At 41.1% G+C, this 19604-nt stretch overlaps 1 protein-coding gene across 5 annotated transcripts in view; it reads right to left on the bottom strand.

Annotated features, from left to right (window-relative positions):
* Positions 1-19604, bottom strand: part of PCSK5 (proprotein convertase subtilisin/kexin type 5) — a 466280-nt gene that overhangs the window by 364559 nt on the left and 82117 nt on the right. For all 5 annotated transcript variants that reach the window (XM_045882270.2, XM_045882271.2, XM_045882268.2 and 2 more), the window contains exon 3: positions 12915-13028. In XM_045882270.2, coding sequence (XP_045738226.1) covers positions 12915-13028 — 114 coding nt within the window. The remainder of the gene's footprint in view (positions 1-12914; positions 13029-19604) is intronic.

Genomic DNA, 19604 nt, shown 5'->3' with positions numbered 1-19604 from the left:
AAAAAAAAAAAAAGACTAATGGGGGTAAAGAAACTCTGTAGAATGGCTTTCAAGTTGGATATACCTGTATAAACTCATGGTATATTTTATACATAAAAATGCACACTTCCAACTCTGTTTACCACAAAGGCCTCAAGACTAATCCAATAACAGTGAGAATCTGAGCACTCATATTGTGGTCTCTAAATATCAATATAATAAAAAAGGGGGGGTGCCTGGGTGGCTCAGTCATTAGGCGTCTGCCTTCGGCTCAGGTTATGATCCCAGGGTCCTGGGATCGAGTCCCACATCAGGCTCTCTGCTCAGTGAAGAGTCTGCTTCTCCTTCTCCCTCTGTGATCTCTCCCGCTTTCGCACATTCTGAAATAAAATCTTTAAAAAAATTAAATTAAAAATTTTAAAAAGGGGGGAGCAAGGGATCTTTGGAGAAATGGTTGATTCCATGTCTGGAACAGGAAATACACAAGATGAGTACAGAACAGCTTGTCATACCACAGAGAAAGAATACTGGGGTCATATCAAAAGGACCTAGGGGCTAACTTGATGGGCTCTCACTGACCAAAGACGGGGCACCTTCAGCAAGAACAAGGTTCATAATGTCAATGAAATAAAACACATGAAATATACTTATATCCATGCATTTATAATGAAACTTAAAAAAAACAACCCAAACTTATTGGTAGTTTTGGTGAACACTAGGAAAGTAATCTCCAATAATGAGAGAACTGTAGGAACTGTACCTCATGACGCCAAATAATTGATGAGTAATCCCTCTCTATTAAAAGCATTCCAGCCAAATAAGTGAAGGAATCACAGAAAGAGAAGATCACTATTTTGCAAACTCCAACAAAGAACGAAAGGATCTATGCGATGGTAGCTGCTAGGATCACAAAGCACCTGTTGAGGGAGCAAACACACCAACGAGGTAACTAACGTGCAGTCTCATCCTCACACTCTCGAAAATAAATTTGAACTTGAATCTGATCGAGCCTTTACCTCCCTCTTACTACCTAGCGAGTTAGTGATAAGATTAGGAACAGAATATACTAAAGGACCCCACGAAAATGCAATCAGCAAAATCTAGACCACAGTAAGCTCTAAATAACCTAGATTCTTCCACCGAAAATTTTCAAAATGGAAGTAAGCTATAGAATAAAAGAAATCTAAGAGAAATACCAACCCATCACAAGGTATGAGCCCTATTTGGATCCTGACTCAAACTGCAAAGCAAAAACTTATGAGACAATAAGGAAAATTTGAAACAGACGGGGTGTTTGGTAATATAATTACTGTCAATTTTTTATAAGTGATAATGACATGATGATTGTATTGTGGGGAAAAAAATGGCCCTTATCTTACAGAGATACATACTGTAATATTCAAGGGTGAAATGAAGTGTATGAACTGCTTTAAGATAATCAAGTAGAGGGGGGCAATAAATGAATGAATATTGGTCTTGAGTTGACCATTATGGAAGTTGGTGATGGGGACATGGTGTTCATTATATTATTCTCTCTACTTTTGCTTTCAATTTCCAAAAAGTTTCTGTAATGTTTGCAGTGAAAGCTGGGGAAATAGGGATCAGATGTGATCCTCAACCTGAAATTTTGACCTGGAATTTAGGAGTGCGTAAAGCGACAGGGACATAAGTTTCTGATCAAGTACAAGGAAGGGGTTTTGAACTAAATTGTTCATTACAGGAAGAAAGGGCTATCTGAGGAGAGTATACCTCTGGCCAGTGAAAATATACAAAGTAGGTATTAAACATGAGCTGAGGGCTTGCATGAAGTTATTTTTCAGACTCATTCCAATTTGATGGTCTACAAACTGCCTCCCGCCCCGTATCTTCTTAAAGACCACCTGACTCAGAGTACTAATTGCAAAAACATGCACGGCACCAGTTTGTGTTTGTGTGCGTAGGTAGTATGCATGCATGTGAAGCAGAAGGGCCTAGGATTCAGCGCACAGGCATGAAAGAAAAATGAGAACAGGCATATAAAACATTTCAGCAGAACAGGAATGATCTAAAACCACATTTACGGGGCCCTGCTATGCTTAACTCACTACTGCTGAGAGTCGCAGTGAATTTCTTTTGGTTCCCTGAAAAATAAAAATGGTTTCTCTATCACTAGGTAACAAACCCAAACATCAGGCTTTAAAACACTAATTTAACTCGGTTTCCGGAAACCATGCAAAGAGATCATTAAAGAACTCAATCCTGTGCTACCTGGGCATAATTTTCTTTACTTCAGACGTGCTAATTCAGTCTGTTTAGATCAGAACTTCCATCCCAATAGGCTTTTTACAAGGGTCAAAATTCGACTCACCAAGAAACTAAAAAAGACCGACCAAAAAAAAAATAAAGCTACATTTCTTCCAAGTAGTCAAGATTATTCTGTAAATTTTGTACTAAAGATTTGAATAGACACCATCCAAACTGACTTTTTTATTAAAGATTTTATTTATTTGAGACAGAGAGCATGAGAGGAGGAGGGTCAGAGGGAGAAGCAGACTCCCCGCCGAGCAGGGAGCCCGATGCGGGACCCGATCCCGGGACTCCAGGATCATGACCTGAGCCGAAGGCAGTCGCTTAACCAACTGAGCCACCCAGGCGCCCATGACTTTTTTTTTTCTTAGCGTAAAGGAAGAAATTATCAGGCTCTTCTCCTTTTAATCAAGGAAAGATTAATCAGTGAACGCATTCTTTACTTGGTCCACATCTTCTCCCATCGTGAAGAGCAGCTCCACATTACAACCAAATTTTGACTCTGACATACGCGATTAAGTAATCAATCCTCTTTCTGGAATGTCTAGGTTCAATTTACCTCTCTCCCTGTGATTTACCTTCATCGGTTGTACAGTGAGTCTCTCAGTGTGTACCATTTGCATATTGGATTATCCATTGCTAGCCTAGAATCTCATCCCTAGGCTGAGACAGTCTACCGAGGATTTTCTCACACTTGAGAAACGGGAAAAATCACATTGATGGGCATGTGCATTCTATTTGAAGACAGTTATTACTTTCTCTTCCCCAGGCAGCTGGGACGTTTTGATTTTTCTCATCTCCGCAATGCTAAGAATCATTTCTTGTACTCTACTGATTTCCGGGCCAAGTTCACTGCTAACCAAAATTAAGGAAAAACAGCATTCCAGATGCCTCAGATAATTGTAGCATTTGACTGTTCAACACAGGACATTTGAAGGCATCATCATGTTTTAGGAAGAGCCAACTCAGTCCTATGAATTTGGAAAATTTCAGATGAAGGCTGAACCACTGACCCTCTCCTCACTTTCTAACAACATTTATTGAGTACTTACTAAGAGAATCCTACTTATTGGCAGAGAGAGGAGTAAAATAAGCCAAAAGTGTGCTTTAATCACTGGAACGAGCCCTAACATGGGGTGAAAAGTAAATGAGAAGTGAGGAATTCAGAGAAACTGTTTGATAAAAGAAACTGTCTTCAACATGTTAAGAAGACAACCACAGATTAAGTGAGCTCAAGGGTCGGTGGCAATCCGCTAACAGAAAATGAATTACTAATTAAAGGTTTGACTACAATCTTGATAAACACAACTTTGTTAATAGATCCTTCATCACCTTAGAGTGGGGCCCACAGGACTAAACTACCCACGTATTTTTAGTCTTTGAAAATAAAGCTGAGAAGATAAATGACCAGTATGGGCTGAGTTCTAGCTTGCTCATGGAAATTCATCAGGATTGGCATAATTTGCACCTGGCAAGAATGAATATTATCTGAAGTGATTTTTTTTCAAGTGGATCATCAATTACTGGCCTCTTCTGGAAGCACTTTGACTAGTTAATTATAGGTTAACTTCATATTCCTAACATAGTGACTTCTATCACAACCATCATGGGGGAATAGTGAAATCACATGAAGTCATCACAATCATGATAATAAGCAAGAGAGTTCTGCCAAGGCACTTTCAGCAGACTACCATCAACTGATTAGGCCAAGTAAAAAAATCCAAATTTCTACCCATAAAATGTTCCACTTACTCTTCATTAAAGAAGGCACTGTGGCCAACTTATTTACCATTTGTTCCTTGGTACTGGAAATATTCTAAGTGCTAGGAAGAAAGTACATCTCTGCTAAATAGGAATGAATGAATGAATATCTGCCTAAGAAGAACTTTGATTCAGGTGGATTTTCCAGTCTGTAAAACAAATATGGACCATACTGGGGATTTAGGTTGCTCTCTGGGAGGGAATACTTAGTATTTTTCTTTAGTGTTAATTTATTTATTCAGTGAACACAAAGTTCTTATAAAGCTGGAGCTACTCTTCAACCCAGCCACTTGTGTGCTTGGCCCCCCTAAATACACTTGGCTGGCATCTGGGAACTTGGATTTAGGTAGAGTTCTCACCATTCATTCATCAAAATGTTTCATTTGCCTAAAGTGTTTATTCAAACATTATGGTCTATGCTACATACCTTCTGAAAACATGGAATTTGGGTACATGGGAGGCACTGAGTTTCTATACAACCATCCCCAGTAAATATCCTGAACATGAGTCCCTAATGAGTTTCCTTGGTAGGCAGCATCTCACACATGGTGTCACAATTCATTGCTGGAGGAATTAAGTGCTTCCTGTATGAATCCACTGAAATAAGTCTCTTGGAAGCTTAAGCTTGGTTTCCTCTGGACTTTGCTCCATGTGGCTTTTCTTTTTGCTGATTCTGTGTTGTACCCTTTCACTGAAATAAATTACAGCCATGAGTGTGACTATATGCTGAATCATGTGTGTCTTCCTCATGAATCACCAAACCTGGGGTGGTCTTGGGGAACCCCCCAACACAGGGGACGTAGTGAATCTGAAGTCACCATGAAACCAAGGGACGTTGCGTAACAGTTGGGAGCTCCTGGGATGGGTCTGAGCTGTAAATCAAGACATGGGCCCACGGGTGGTGTGTAGTCTCCCTTGAGCCCCGATCCTGTTGAATTTGCCAGGTGGAACTAGAGAATGTTCAAGCAGGAATGAACTTAAGACAGTATTATCTAGTCCAGATTTCTCATTTTTTTCAGATGGGCTAAGGTTGGTCACAGAGCGAGTTAGAAGTAAATTTTAGTACACCAAAATCGTGTCTAAGCCCCCACTAGTTCCTACCAGTACCTCATGTGTTGCTTGGCTGGAGCCTGTCCTTTCTCAGAAGACCTCCTGTTTGCATCAAGATGCGCCACATGGTCGCAGATTTGCACCATGTTGCATTTTCAATTAAACCCGCTAAATGGGGTGTTTTAAAAGGATGATTTCCAAGCTGCCAGGACAATAATGCCACAAACTCCACCAGATTTTATTAGAGTCAAATGACAGTATAAATCATTAGGAAAATGTGTGCCAACCACAGAAACAGCAATGTCTCAAACTCTTGGAGCGAACACCATCCAGTTGGCTGAGAACAAATCATGTGGCTTAAAATCATTTTTCACAATTACTATCCTAGTTAGTTCATTGTTTTTGGCAGATCTGCCCCACATGCATAGCCGAACTCGGCTAATTTTCACTCTGCTGATCGACAAATATAATTTTTTCCCCTCAGAAAAACCACCCAGAGAGCTTTCATGAAATCTTGAGGTAGTACGTCAAAAAGTGAGCCCATTTATTAGAGCCTGGCTTGAAATATGCATATTAAATAGGCCACCCTATATTCATCACAGAAAATTCTACTGTGCTAAGATGACGAGTTCAGAATATCAGTCATACTACTAGAGTCTAAGAGTCAAGGAGCAAGATTTCACAAGCCCTTCTTTACTTTTCTCTTTTGAACTGAGCTTGCCTTCCATAAGGCAGAAGTAAAAAAAAAAAAAAATTATTTACTATGGGCTTGTCTAAAATTATTAGTTCTTTTCTTTTCAAATTATTAGTTCCATAAGTTAGACAAGAGATATCGTACGCTACATCAATTTCTTTACACAATAAAATATTTACATGACTAAAATGAACAAAAGACCTTTTCTATCAAACTTAATTTTTCACCCAAGTTTCATTTCCAGGTGGTCTTCTGGGGACTGTTCGTCAAGAGCCCAAGTGTCGAATTCTATCCACGAATGGGTGTTTTAGGATGATTTCAAATAATGTTAATCTGCTGCAAATTGAATACCCTTCCCACAAAGAGAAGCATCTGCCAACAAAGGGCATCTCCCCCATGTACTTCAAGTTGAGCATCCGCGCTAACTCTGTAGAGGATGAAGGGATGTTATTAGGATTGAGCTCACAAGGGACTTCAACAGTTTCATGTTCTATTCCTTAGTTTGGGAATGAGTGGATAGGCACTTGTGGTATTCTTTACAATTTCTCTATATCTGAAATATTTTACAAAACTTAAAAAATATTTAACCCCCTGGATTTGTTGGATTGGAATTTCCAGACTCTTGGGGAGGCACCTTACTTAGTCTTGCTGTCTCTAGACTCCCGCTGAATTTTCTTTAGTAGGATCAAAATGATCTATGATACCAGCTGGGTACATTAAAACCATTTCTGGGATGCCTGGGTGGCTCAGTGGGTACAGTGTCTGCCTTTGGCTCAGGTCATGATCCTGGGGTCCTGGGATCGAGTCCCACATCGGGCTCCTTGCTCAGCGGGGAGCCTGCTTCTCCCTCTCCCTCTGCCGCTCCCCCTGCTTGCACTCTCTCTCTTTCTCTCTGACAAATAAATAAAATCATAAGTACATAATAAATTAATTTAAAAAAAAACAACACATTTCTATTACACTGAGTTCCCAAAGACTTGGCCAAATCTTCACGACCTTTCCTGTCAGATAATCTTTGTCTGGGGAGCATCTTGAAAGAATATATAAGCCAAGAGTATTTTCAATCAGTGCAAGCAAAGTAAAACTATCTTCTTGTATTAAAGCTGCCAGCTTCCCAAATAGAGAATGCTGAAGGAAAAAGGTAGAAGATCAAGAAAAACAAGTTAAATTGACCAAGTGTGCTTTAAACTGTCCCTTAAGAATGAGATCTTGCCATTTGCAACGACGTGGATGGAACTGGAGGGTATTATGTTGAGTGAAATAAGTCAAAAAGAGAAAGACATGTATCATATGATCTCACTGATATGAGGAATTCTTAATCGCAGGAATCAAACTGAGGGTTGTTGGAGTGGGGGGTGGGGTGGGAGGGATGGGGTGACTGGGTAATGGACACTGGGGAGGGTATGCGCTCTGGTAAGCGCTGTGAATTGTGCAAGACTGTTGAATCTCAGATCTGTACCTCTGAAACAAATAATGCAATATATGTTGAGAAAAAAAAAAAAAAGAAGGGAGGAGGAGGGGGAGGGGGAGGGGGAGGGGGAGGAAGAGGAGGAGGGGGGAGGAGGAGGGAGGAGGAGGGAGGAGGAGGGAGGAGGGAGGAGGAGGGAGGAGGAGGGAGGAGGAGGGAGGAGGAGGAGGGAGGAGGAGGAGGGAGGAGGAGGAGGAGGAGGAGGAGGAGGAGGAGGAGGAGGAGGAGGAGGAGGAGGAGGAGGAGGAGGAGGAGGAGGAGGAGGAGGAGGAGGAGGAGGAGGAGGAGGAGGAGGAGGAGGAGGAGGAGGAGGAGGAGGAGAAGGAGAAGGAGAAGGAGAAGGAGAAGGAGAAGGAGAAGGAGAAGGAGAAGGAGAAGGAGAAGGAGAAGGAGAAGGAGAAGGAGAAGGAGAAGGAGAAGGAGAAGGAGAAGGAGAAGGAGAAGGAGAAGGAGAAGGAGAAGGAGAAGGAGAAGGAGAAGGAGAAGGAGAAGGAGAAGGAGAAGGAGAAGGAGAAGGAGAAGGAGAAGGAGAAGGAGGAGAAGGAGAAGGAGAAGGAGAAGGAGAAGGAGAAGGAGAAGAAGAAGAAGAAGAAGAAGAAGAAGAAGAAGAAGGAGGTAGCGGGAGGGGAAGAATGAAGCGGGGGAACTCGGAGGGGGAGACGAACCATGGGAGACGATGGGCTCTGAAAAACGAACAGGGTTCTAGAGGGGAGGGGGGTGGGAGGATGGGTTAGCCTGGTGGTGGGTATTGAGGAGGGCACATTCTGCATGGAGCACTGGGTGTTATGCACAAACAATGAATCATGGAACACTTCATCTAAAACTAATGATGTAATGTATGGGGATTAACATAAGAATAAAATATTTAAAAAATAAATAAATAAATAAATAAATAAACTGTCCCTTAAGTTTGAAAAGCCCTCCTTACACCAGCTGATGATGGGAAGACAGAAGCCAGCTGTGTTCATAGAACACTCATGTTTGAGGTAGGGTAGAGCAAAGAGGTCTCAAAGGGGCCCCGGGACCCTAACATCAGCACAGATTGGGAACCTGTTAGAAATGCAGATTCCCAGATATGGGCTGGGGGTGTGTGGGAGAGGTGGGCAGCAATCCCTCCAGATGATTCTGACCCCTGCCAGTGTGCGAACCATGGACGTCAAGGTTGGAAGTCCAGCCTCTGGGGTCAGAGTCACCGGGTTTTGAATACCAGGGCTTGTCCCTGGTAAATAGGGTGGGACTTGGGACAACTTTCTTAATTTGTCTCTTCTTTAATTTCCTCAGCTGTAAAACGAGGACAGTGCTAGTCCCTAGCTCACTGGAACACTGGCGGGAAGACGATACATGTAAGGTTTGGCAACATGCTTAACACATACTAAGCACTCAATAAATGTGAGCGATTATTTTCTCTACTATGGAGCTCATCACAGATTTGCTTTTCATTCAGTTTACTCAACTACTGATTTGATTAGCATTTATTGATCATTTACTCCATACCAGACTCAGGGCACCGAGTCACACAGCATTCAGTCCTGAGTTAGTGCCGATGAAATCCCACCACCAGTGCCATACTCCCCAAAACATCAAGAATCTCTGATGGGGGGACCCCAAGCTTGGATAGGTTTTAAAAAGCTACTCAAGAGCTTTTAGTTTCTTCCAACGGAAGCAGCAGACCTGCAAGCAAGAATTACAAAGCCCAAGAAGCAGAGGCTGGATGTATGTACATGACCCCAGAGAAAGTTCTGGAAGGAGTCCTTTGCCCAACACGCTTTTGTTTGTGCTTACATATTCCTCCCCTGCTTTACTGATCTTCTTAGGAAGCACAAATCATGTTTTCGTCAATCCTCAGTGCCTGCCCCCTTTGCCAGACAAAGAATTCCTACAGAAGGAAGTCTGTCAATGCAAGAAGAATGAGTGCTGTTTTTAGGATTGGGCCCTCCCGACTCCGGGAAGCCTGAGCACAGTGTTTCAGGACAGAGGAGTAATTTTATGGCCACCGTCTCCTCCCTAACCAACTCCTGTAGATGCAGATGTACATTTCCCTGGATAAATGGCCCAAGCCCCAAGGCCAGACATAATGGTTTCACACACCAGTTTCCAAGGGGAGGAGCAACAGGGGCAAAGCTTTTAAGTTAATTAAAAGAGACACTCAGGCACACTTCATGCCATTCTTTAATCTCCACTCTCCTGTGATAAATATAGAATGACAGGCCCGGGCCCAGACTAATGAGTTGAAGGCAGGACCCTATGGAGACTCGCCAAGCAGCCCTCAGAAACATGGCAGCAGGGCCCGGGGCTCAGAGAAAGGGAGAAGAAAATCAGCACCTTGCCCCAGCTGGGTCACTGATTTGCCACCAGAATGCTCTGAAGCGTTCCCACTGGACATATGATCCCCCTCTTCCTTGACCAGCGATGGTTTAAACAACAGACAGAAGGAAACAGCATGTATTGCAGTAAAAGGTCAGAGAGAAATAACAGTTAAGATTTACTGACGGTTTTCCAGTGTCAGAAAAGGCACTGTGCTAAAGCCTGTTCAGGTAGTACTTCATTTAATTGTGGTGACCAGCTTCTCAAACATTCCTCACGTCTCCTAGCATGCACACCCTCTCCATACAGTCCCCTCACATGCTGAATCCGAGCTGGCACATGTGACTGATAGAAAATTCCAGAAGAAACGGTCTGTGACTTCTGCGCTTAGATGATAAAAGGCATCACCACTTCTAACATGAGCTCTTGGATCACTTGCCCTGGGGGAAGCCAGCACCATCTCAAGAGAACATTCAGGCTGCCCTGTGGTGAGGCCAGTAACTAGGTCACTTGTAAGTGAATCCTCCAGCTGCAGCCAAGCCTTTGAGTCATCCAGCTTAAGCCCCAGACACCACAGAAAGAGAAGCCATCCTTGCTGGGCCCTGTCTGAATGGCCTAACCCACAGAACCCATGAAGTAATGGTTTTAAAAACTAAGTTCTGTGATTTGTTACACAGCAATAGCTAACAGATACATAAGAACCAGATACAATTAGTTTGCAGTTGAGGCGAGTTACAGTGATCCACTCATGGGCACAGTAAGTGAAGCAATGGGGATCTGCATCCAGGTTGGCAGATTTGAAGTTCTAGCTCTCATCCTGTCTTCTTACTCCTGACAGATAAACTTGAGGTGTGTAACTGATTTCCCATCCCTTTGGTTAAGGGAAAATCAACTACTTAATAGGAAGCTCTGAAATACTTTAGTTGTTCCAAGAGACCTTGTTCATCCACCACGGCACCCACACCATTCTGCCTTGAATTTTAGCCATTTCTCCATGGGAAGAAGTTCCTGGAAGGTTGGAATAGAAGGTCTTTTTCTGATAGTGCTCGTAAATAGCAGAAGGGTGGGGACAGGATGCCAGGTCAGTCCCACAGACACCATCAACCCGCCTAAAGGTTTGGCAGTTCTGCTCTACCACTTTCAGGCTGGGTGATTTTAGGCAAGTTGTCTAAATTTCAGGAGCTACCGATTCCTCGCTCTGAAAACAACCAATATTCATATACACACTTTTGTTCACACTACATTACAAACATACTCAAAGTATTGAGCATATTTGCCTGGCACACAGGAAGTCCTCCGTAAAAATGTGACCTATTTGAGTTATCAAAAACACCCAACATTTTAAATGCTCAAGCAAAAGCTCTTCCCTCAACCTTTTCTCATACTGAAAGGGAATTTCCAAAGAAACAGCAATGGTTCTTGGGGGTAGAGATCTTGCTCTACAGGCTGGCCAGCATGCTAATGTCATGGCCATGGTGCCTACCAGATCCCAGGCTGCCCTTCTGGAGTGAGGAGAGGGTCAGGGAAAGCTGCCCTACATGTCTACCAACCAGTGGGACAGGTGCAAACAGCAGTCTGGCTCTTTCTTCCAAGAAGAAATGTAAGGCAAGGAGGAACACAGGTGGAGAGGGACTTTGCTTGCATCCTATCTCTTAATCCCATTACACACTCTTACCATTTTGTCAGCCTGGACAAAGCTCCTTGGGTCCTGCCAACACTCATTCTAATGCCTTCCCATGAGGTATGCCCTTCCTTGGTCTTAGAGCTAAGGAGCTGTCAAGTGTCTTACTGTCTCCTCAGGTGTTTTCTACTCAAAGGCTATTTAGAGTCCCACCTCCCCTTGAACTTAGCTTTATAGCGCGCTCTCTCTCTCTCTCTTTTTTGTTACGCCTTAAAGAGTTTTCTATGTAAAATTCTCTCTGGGTCCAAAATGTTTCCACAACCTTCCACTTCTGGGTAAGGCTGAGAAAAGGGAAACTGGGGGAGAAGCCAGTCAATTTCACCCATCTCAAAATAAGCACAAATTTCTGGCATTGTGAGGTGCTAGGTCAGCTTCTCCGGGGGATAGAAGAGACCCCATGCCTCGCCCATGTAACAGGAGTATGATTAAAATATTGACAGATAGAAACAAAGAGCCAAGGGAAGGATGCCATGTGTAGCAGAGACACAGGGCCGTGGACAGAAGAGGAAGGAAAGAGCTGATAGGGGAGGACAAGGGAGACCTGAAGCAGCAGGCCTCAGGCATGGGTCCTGAAGAATGGGCGAGTACCCCCTAAGGGGGGTGGGGAAGGGCAGGAAGAGCCCCTCCCCCCACCCCAGGCGGAAGGAATGAAAGGGAAAGCTTAAGACAGGTTTACACAATGCTATGGATTTGCAGGGAAGCAGAGAAAGGGCTGCAAAAAATAAAATAGATTAGGGGAAAACCCCCTGGCAATAATGAGCAATAAAGGCTTCCAAAAAAGGTAAAAGTATCTTTGTAGATTACAGAGCAAACTGGAGACATGGGGATTTCTTTCTTTTTTTTTTTTTTAAAGATTTTATTTTTATTTATTTGAGAGAGAGAATGAGATAGAGAGCATGAGGGAGGAGGGTCAGAGGGAGAAGCAGACTCCCCGCCGGGCAGGGAGCCCGATGCGGGACTCGATCCCGGGACTCCAGGACCATGACCTGAGCCGAAGGCAGTCGCTTAACCAACTGAGCCACCCAGGCGCCCGAGACATGGGGATTTCACGAAGAAGAATAAGTAACATAGTTCTCCAGGATCCTAAAACCCTCAGACTAGAGAAACAGGTTTGCAGAGGAGGCAATGTCAAGCGGACAGGTGGAAATCTCTTCCCCACACTTAAATCCCCTCACTGCAAGTTTTTGCTTGAACCACTGAACACTCACTGTCCAATTACTTTTGTCCTTAGTTTAAAAAATTATTTTCCCTAGTTTTTTAAAACGATTACCTCAGGTGAGCAGGCACATATTAGATGACGAAAGTCAGGAATCTGTTACTTACCGGCAGGCTCATTGTAGTCATTTCCAAGAGCCAGTATCCACTACCCAGACTGGTTTAAAGGCGGAGGAAATGGGTATCAAGAGGAACAGGATTATTGATAGGTCTAAGGGTGTCTGTCTGCGCCTCAGTGTATTTTTCTATCCTCTGGCTCAGATTTAGAAAGCCACACAGAGTAAGCCCTCAAACAGAAATTCTCTAAGTCCCAAATCCCTTTTCTTTTTCCTTAGAACCAAAGAACTAAGTTCCAAAAAGAATCAGAAAATAGCACAGGCCATCAGGCATGGTGGGTCCCTGCTCACTGCTTCTGTGTCCTCCCAGGCCCCAAAGACGTCTCCTGCACAACACCGCCCCAGGCCAGGCCTCCTCACCATATACCACATGCTTGGCCACTTGGGATCGTTGAAGTAAGTTGGCTGGGCACGACTGAAGTCATAATCCCTCTTTGTCCGTTTTTTTACCACTTGCTGTTGGATCCACTCCACCTGCCAAGAAGAAGGACATTTGGTGAGTGTTCAAGTTCCACCAGGGTTAGCACAATATAAATGACGGTCAGAGGCAGGTCCCGTCCTGAGCCAATGTTGTTCAAGTCACAGACTTCGAGCCGGCAACTCGACGCTGAGTCAGGGGCTCCAAGTCTCTGGAAACATAGTTCTCCCTTATTTTCAATGCAGGTCAGCATTCTAGTCTTTAATGGACAGGTCATCCCCATCTCTCAACAACATGCTAACTTTTTAGCTTCTTTGGAACGCCGATTTTACTCACAATTTTTTGCAAATTGATCGTGTTCATTTTTTTCGCCCTTACCTTCTATCAAGAGTCAGTATACTTTTTCTATAAAGGTCCAGGTCATAAATATTTTAGGCTTTGCAGGTCATAGGATCTCTGCTGCAACTCCTCCTCCTGATGTCATCCACCATAGACGTACATAAATGACTGGGTGGGACTGTGTCCCAGTAAAACTTCATGTAGAGAAATAAGCAGCAGCCTGGATGTGGCCCATGGGCCACAGTTTATGACCCTTGCCTTATACTACACATTTTTTTTTTTTTTTTTTTTTAATGCTTGGGCTTACACAGCAAATTTTAAAATTATCCTGGGATCAAATGCTCTAGGATCTTTTTTTTTTTTTTTTTTTTTTTTTTTTAAGAGATGGCTTTCTACAATTTTAAGATTTTATTTATTGTCAGGAGAGAGAGAGAGCACAAGCAGGGGGAGCAGCAGGGGCAGAGGGAGAGGGAGAAGCAGGCTCCTAGCCGAGCAGGGAGCCTGACACAGGGCTCGATCCCAGGACCCTGGGATCATGACCTGAGCTGAAGGCAGACGCTTAACCGACTGAGCCACCCAGCTGCCCCAAACATGTTCTATGTTGACCGGTGCACCTGAAATGCAGTATCAGCCCTGGTGGCTTTCTATAATTTGTTCCTAAGTTCTCCTGTGTTCGATCTCTCCTGCTAGGTCAGCCTCAATACTCTAAAATGTTCTGTTCTACCATTTATCCCTACTCTCCACAAAGGATTAAAAATTGAGGGAAATCTCTAGGGGAAGTCCACTAGAGATTCCATATCCATCCATTCAGTAAAAATCTCCAAACCACTTCTGCCTACTTGATTCAAGGTCGCTGGAGGGGAAGGGCTACCCAGGTACTGATTAACGAGCTCAAAATGCACTGCTATATACAAGGTACTAAGGCCAAAAGCCAAACCAATAAATTTCTCTGATTCTCATATCAGGAAATATATTCAACAAGACTATTGGTATGCAAGATGAATTTGAAGAGTGAATTCCCTAGTTATAGCGCTAACAAGGCAAATGGAATTTCACAGCCTCCTAAATAAATATAAACTCCATTTATGATTAGGATCACAGATAAGCATCATCTATGTGCCTTCTGTGACAGGTAATTTAGGCAAAATTATCAGTATGGCAAAAAAGCCAATAAATGAAAAATAATATTCTAGAATGAAAGGTGTTTCTGCTCCTGTTTTAATGAATGTGAACTAAGTGACTCTCTGGCCCTGAATCATTCTCCACCCCACCACCCCCAACACACATATCTGTGCACGCGGGGGGAAAAGGGTTTGTGTATCTTTCTATGATCTACTGGACAATGGTTGTCAGGGAAGCTAAAAAGGATCTTGTTTTTTTTCTTTGACTGCTCTTTAGAAATCACATCAGAAACTAACGTGGCATTAACAATGCGTGTACATTTTTTTTAAGGAAGAGGGTAATTTTTAAGTGATCGGGTTTCTAAAAATACAGGGGAAAAAATCAATTTCCTTCTCAATCAAAGTAGAGCAGTAAGCATGGGCCTGCATGTGCTTTTTCTATTTCCAGGAAACATTTTAATCTCTTCATTTCAAATAATCTTGCTAAGGAAGGAGTTTCATTCGCCCACATGTTCATTCAATGAGCATTACGTGTCTATTCTGCACCAGACACTGTGCTGGGAATATAAAGATGAGCAAAAATAGTCTTTGGCTTTGAAGGACTTCCATTTTACCAAGAAAGACTTAGCAAGTATTCCACAATTCTCCACTTCATAAAAATGTAGTTATCACCATGCATGACACCTATCACTCTATCAGAGCATTTGTGAAAATTTTGACTATGCAGATTATCTATGTGCAATCCTTACATTGCTGTGTGAGGCGTATCCCAGTTAAGTGTCTATTTAACTCATACATGTTTGCACGCTTGGTAGAAGAAGGCTTCAGATCAGTCTAGATGGAACGCTTTCCAAACTAATCTTATATTGGCAGTGACTTTTCCTAACAGAGCCTCCATCAATTCTAAATTGCCACCTATATGTGTACGTAAACCAGAAAGTGTCAAACCCCCCAGTGTTGTCTCAAACATACTGCTGGAAAGCAGAGCAAGTCTACACTGGGGTGGGGGCGCATTGTTGTGGATCACTGTTTCTACGACAACACCGTAAGTCTGCTCTTCCCCTAAGCACACGCGTCCACACAGACAGACAAATGTGGGATAAGTATGTGAGAAAACCAAGTGGCAGCCATTTTCCTAGATGAACTGCAGGTACAAAAATAGAACAAAATATCTTATGGAACAGCATCCCTTCTTTAATTTTACCAAACAAAAGTGCTTAGTTACAGGCTTGGTGGCTGGAAGGTAGCACTGCAAGTTGGCATCTAGATTTGACTACAAGTCACTCTGTCTGATCACAGGGCTGAATAGTCAAGAAAAGTACAGTGGGTTGGTTTTTGTTTCTTGTTTTTTTGTTTTTTTTTTTTTAGTGTCAGATATCATGTATTTTGTCTTGGTCCTTTATGAGTATGAGTATATAGCCCTACATTTTTTGGAAAGTGGGAAAAGCACCTTTTGGATAGGAAGATTTCTAGGACTGGAAAGACCAGATTTATATTTTTAAGCCATTATCCATATGTCTATCCTTGAGCCCTTTAAGAAAAAGCTCAGAGGTAATGCATTACACAGATTTCCCTTTTTGCCAAGAAGCCCCAATGCATAGAAAAGATGCTTAGAAATTCATTTTCATAAAACTAGGGCCAGCCCAGGAAAAAAGGAAAACTGTGTGCTTTCCCTCACTGGTTTAACTTCTGAAGGTTCTATTTCTTATATATTAAGGAACTACAGTGAATCCAGACTATAAAAAACCACAGGACTTTGAAGTCATCGGTGTATCCTCCATTAATTTCAACTTATGTGCACTCCATGGTTTTAAGGACACTCCAATACAGCTCCCCTCCCTATTGGGTCCAAGCTAACAGTGGGCATCTGCCTCACCAGAATCTTTGTCGAAAGATGTTCTCTTTCATCAGATTTCACATGTCAAGCAAAGCACATTAAATGATCATTCTGGGAAACCTACCTCCCCCAACCATCTCAGTTGAACTCCTATCCCATTATTTTGCAATTTAACAACTTTCTGAAATAGGATAAAAAAGTTATATGAATACATATTATGGAAGTTATTATATAAATATACTTGGAAAACAAATTATGATAGCACAAAGAAAACAAATACTGCATGGCATCACTTATATGTGGACTCTTTTAAAAAACAAAACAAAACAAAAAGCCAGACTTGTAAAAACAGTAGAAAAGTGGTTGCCAGAGCTTGAGAGGTGGGAGAAACAGAGGCAGGTTGGTAAAAGGGTACAAACATTCAACTGGAAGATGAGTAATGTCTCAGGATCTAATGTATGACTGAAGATCGAATGTAATGGTGATGATAGTTGATAACACTGTATCATAATTGAAATCTGCTAAGAAAGTAGAACCTAAATGTTCTCACCAAAAAAAACCCTCATATATTATATACACATAGACATATATGTATATATATAAATATATAAATATATACACACACACATATATGGTGATGAATGTCAATTAACTAGACAGAGGAAATCCTTACATTTTATATATATATAAAATCATATATATAATCACTACAATGTACACTTTAAATATCCTACAATTTTCTATGTTGATTATGCCTCAATAAAGCTGAAATTTAAAAAAAAAATTAAAGGTCTCACTTTAAAAATGTGTCTCACAGTAGGGAGGAATTAGCCCTTTAGATATTAAAATATATTAAAACTAATGATTAAAACTTATACTGGTAGCAAATGTCAACAGATTTTAATGGAATGGAAAGTCAAGAAATTGACCCCAAATATATGAAAATATAGTATATGATAAGGGTGCTATCCTAAATCATGTGGGGAAAAACAGATTACTTCGTAAGTGATGTTGAAACAACAGCCAACTGGGGAAAAAAATAAAATTGAAATCATGCTAACATCTTACCTCAGGACTAATTCCAAATGAATGATATTTAAATGTAAAAGTAAACAAATAAAACCATAAAAGTACCCTGAGAAATATGGGAGGTTTAAAAAAATAATCTTAGAGTGCAAGATGTTTGTCCAAGTATAATGTAAATCAAAAAAGTGATTTAGAAAAAGTGATACATTTAACAACGTAAAAAAATAAGGTATGGCAAAAAAAAACTTCAAAAGCAAGGCAGACGACATACAAGAAATGTTTCCAGCTCCTACTACAGACAAAAGGTGATTTCCCTAATATATGAAGAGTTTCCACAATCAATAAGAGAAAATTGCAGTAGGAACACAGGCAAAGGACAGGAATACAGTAATCTCTGAAAAGACAAACAGGGAAAGATTCCAGCCCTACTACAGACAAAAGGCTATTTCTGTCATAAAGAGTTTCTGCAATCAGGAAGACAAAAATTCAGTAGGAAAACAAGCAAAGGATAGGAGTATAGTAATCTCGGAAAAGATAAAGTTTCTTAAACATATAAAAATATGCCTAACTTCATGCAGATGAAGACAGAAGTAAATGAAAGCCACACCAAGATAATCACTTTTTCACCTTCAGATATAAACAATATAAAGAGAGAACATCCTATTAGTGAGGGCATGATATGACAATCATCCTCGCATGATGATGATGGGAATGTAAATCTGTCCAGCTCTTTGGACCGTAATTGGACAATATCTTAAAAAATTCTACAAGAAGTCATTCTACTTTTAGGAATTTATCCTACATATTTATTTACACACGTAACTATGCAAGGCTATTTACTAAAGCACTGTTACTAATAACTGCAAGTTGTAAACAACCTGAATGTATACTGATAGGGATTAATAATGACAAAGCAATACAATGGAGTACAACACAACCATAAAAGGGAATGTAACTGACTAAATTATGTACAGAGAACCATCTCCATGATACAACTTAAAATTAAATGAAAAGAAAGACACTGTCTATAAAGAACACTATGATCTCTACATTTCTCTGGTGATTACACACAAAACCCCTTGATATATAGGAGGGAAACCTTTACTACATGCCCTTTAATACTTTGTTACCTTTGAACTACATGAATATGTTACCTATACAAACAATTTAAAATTTCTTTTAAGTTAATATGTTCCATTGGGGGCAACCCTCTCAGATCCCCTCCCTCTTCAGGAGCTTTGTATTATCACTCAATAAACTTTGCTTTGCTGCCCACCCACCCCCCCCAAAAAAGTTCTATTGGTTGATTACTATCACATAGTCCAATGATCTCAAATGTGACTGAATGTGTGAATTACAACATGTTTTTTTGAAGAAATGAGAAAAATAGTATATAAAAAACATCTTAGATGGCTTTGTATAATGTTTTAATATGGTGAGTATTGAGAAAATGTGGATAACAAAAAGAAGTGGTTAGAATTTGGGGAAATTGGTTTATACTGTTAGCTTTCCCACCAGCCACCTGTGTGACCTTGCAAAATCTTCGTGGGCTCTTTTATCTGTAAAATGAGAAAAGACAGACAAAATATGCCCTCTAGTCTCCTTCTAGCTTTGAAATTTTATCTATATATTCTATTCTCTGATTTGACTGGGAATAAAATGTTTGTGCTAGAAGCAATAGAGGTACATAGGTGCTCCAGCTGATAAATGATCTTAAGTCATTCCATGAAGATGTGAGATTAATATTTAGAAAGGAGTGTAGTAAATTATAGTATTCCTTTCATGAGCTGATGAAGCAGTTGCCAGGAAATAAAATATGTAGGATTCCATAGTTTATCCTTTTTTGAGTACCATTGACAAAATGGGGGGGGGGGAAGAGCAGATACAGATTTCTCCCCTCCTTTTTCTTCTCTTTGAGAACAAAATACACAGAGCTGCCTTGATTAAAATATATATACATATATCAGTTAAGTGCATGATGGCTGTGTACTTGTCAATGAAGACAATTTAGTACTGACAAGTCACTCCCAAACCCTAAAATCTGAAGCTAACATATTCCAAAAGTTTTCTAAAACTCTGATCCAGAAAATAGAGTTAACCAGGGAAAGAATCAAAGAATCCAGTAAAAGTATGTGTTTAGATCGAGGGTATTGCGGTCTTTAAACCTTACCCCAGTTAGTAACTAACTGGTAATGAGCAAGTTACTCAATATTGACATTGGTATTTCATTCGAGCCATGCTTTAAAAAGGAAAAAAAAAAAAAAAATTGGAGTCTGCTTATTTCAGATAGCTACTTGGGAACAAAATAA

This window comes from Mirounga angustirostris, unplaced genomic scaffold (assembly GCF_029215605.1).
Source record: "Mirounga angustirostris isolate CCGP_5_RB_7025 unplaced genomic scaffold, mMirAng1.0.hap1 SCAF_15, whole genome shotgun sequence".
Lineage (NCBI taxonomy): Eukaryota > Metazoa > Chordata > Mammalia > Carnivora > Phocidae > Mirounga > Mirounga angustirostris.
The sequence above is the reverse complement of the archived record's forward strand: the minus strand, read 5'-3'. Positions and strand labels throughout refer to the sequence as shown.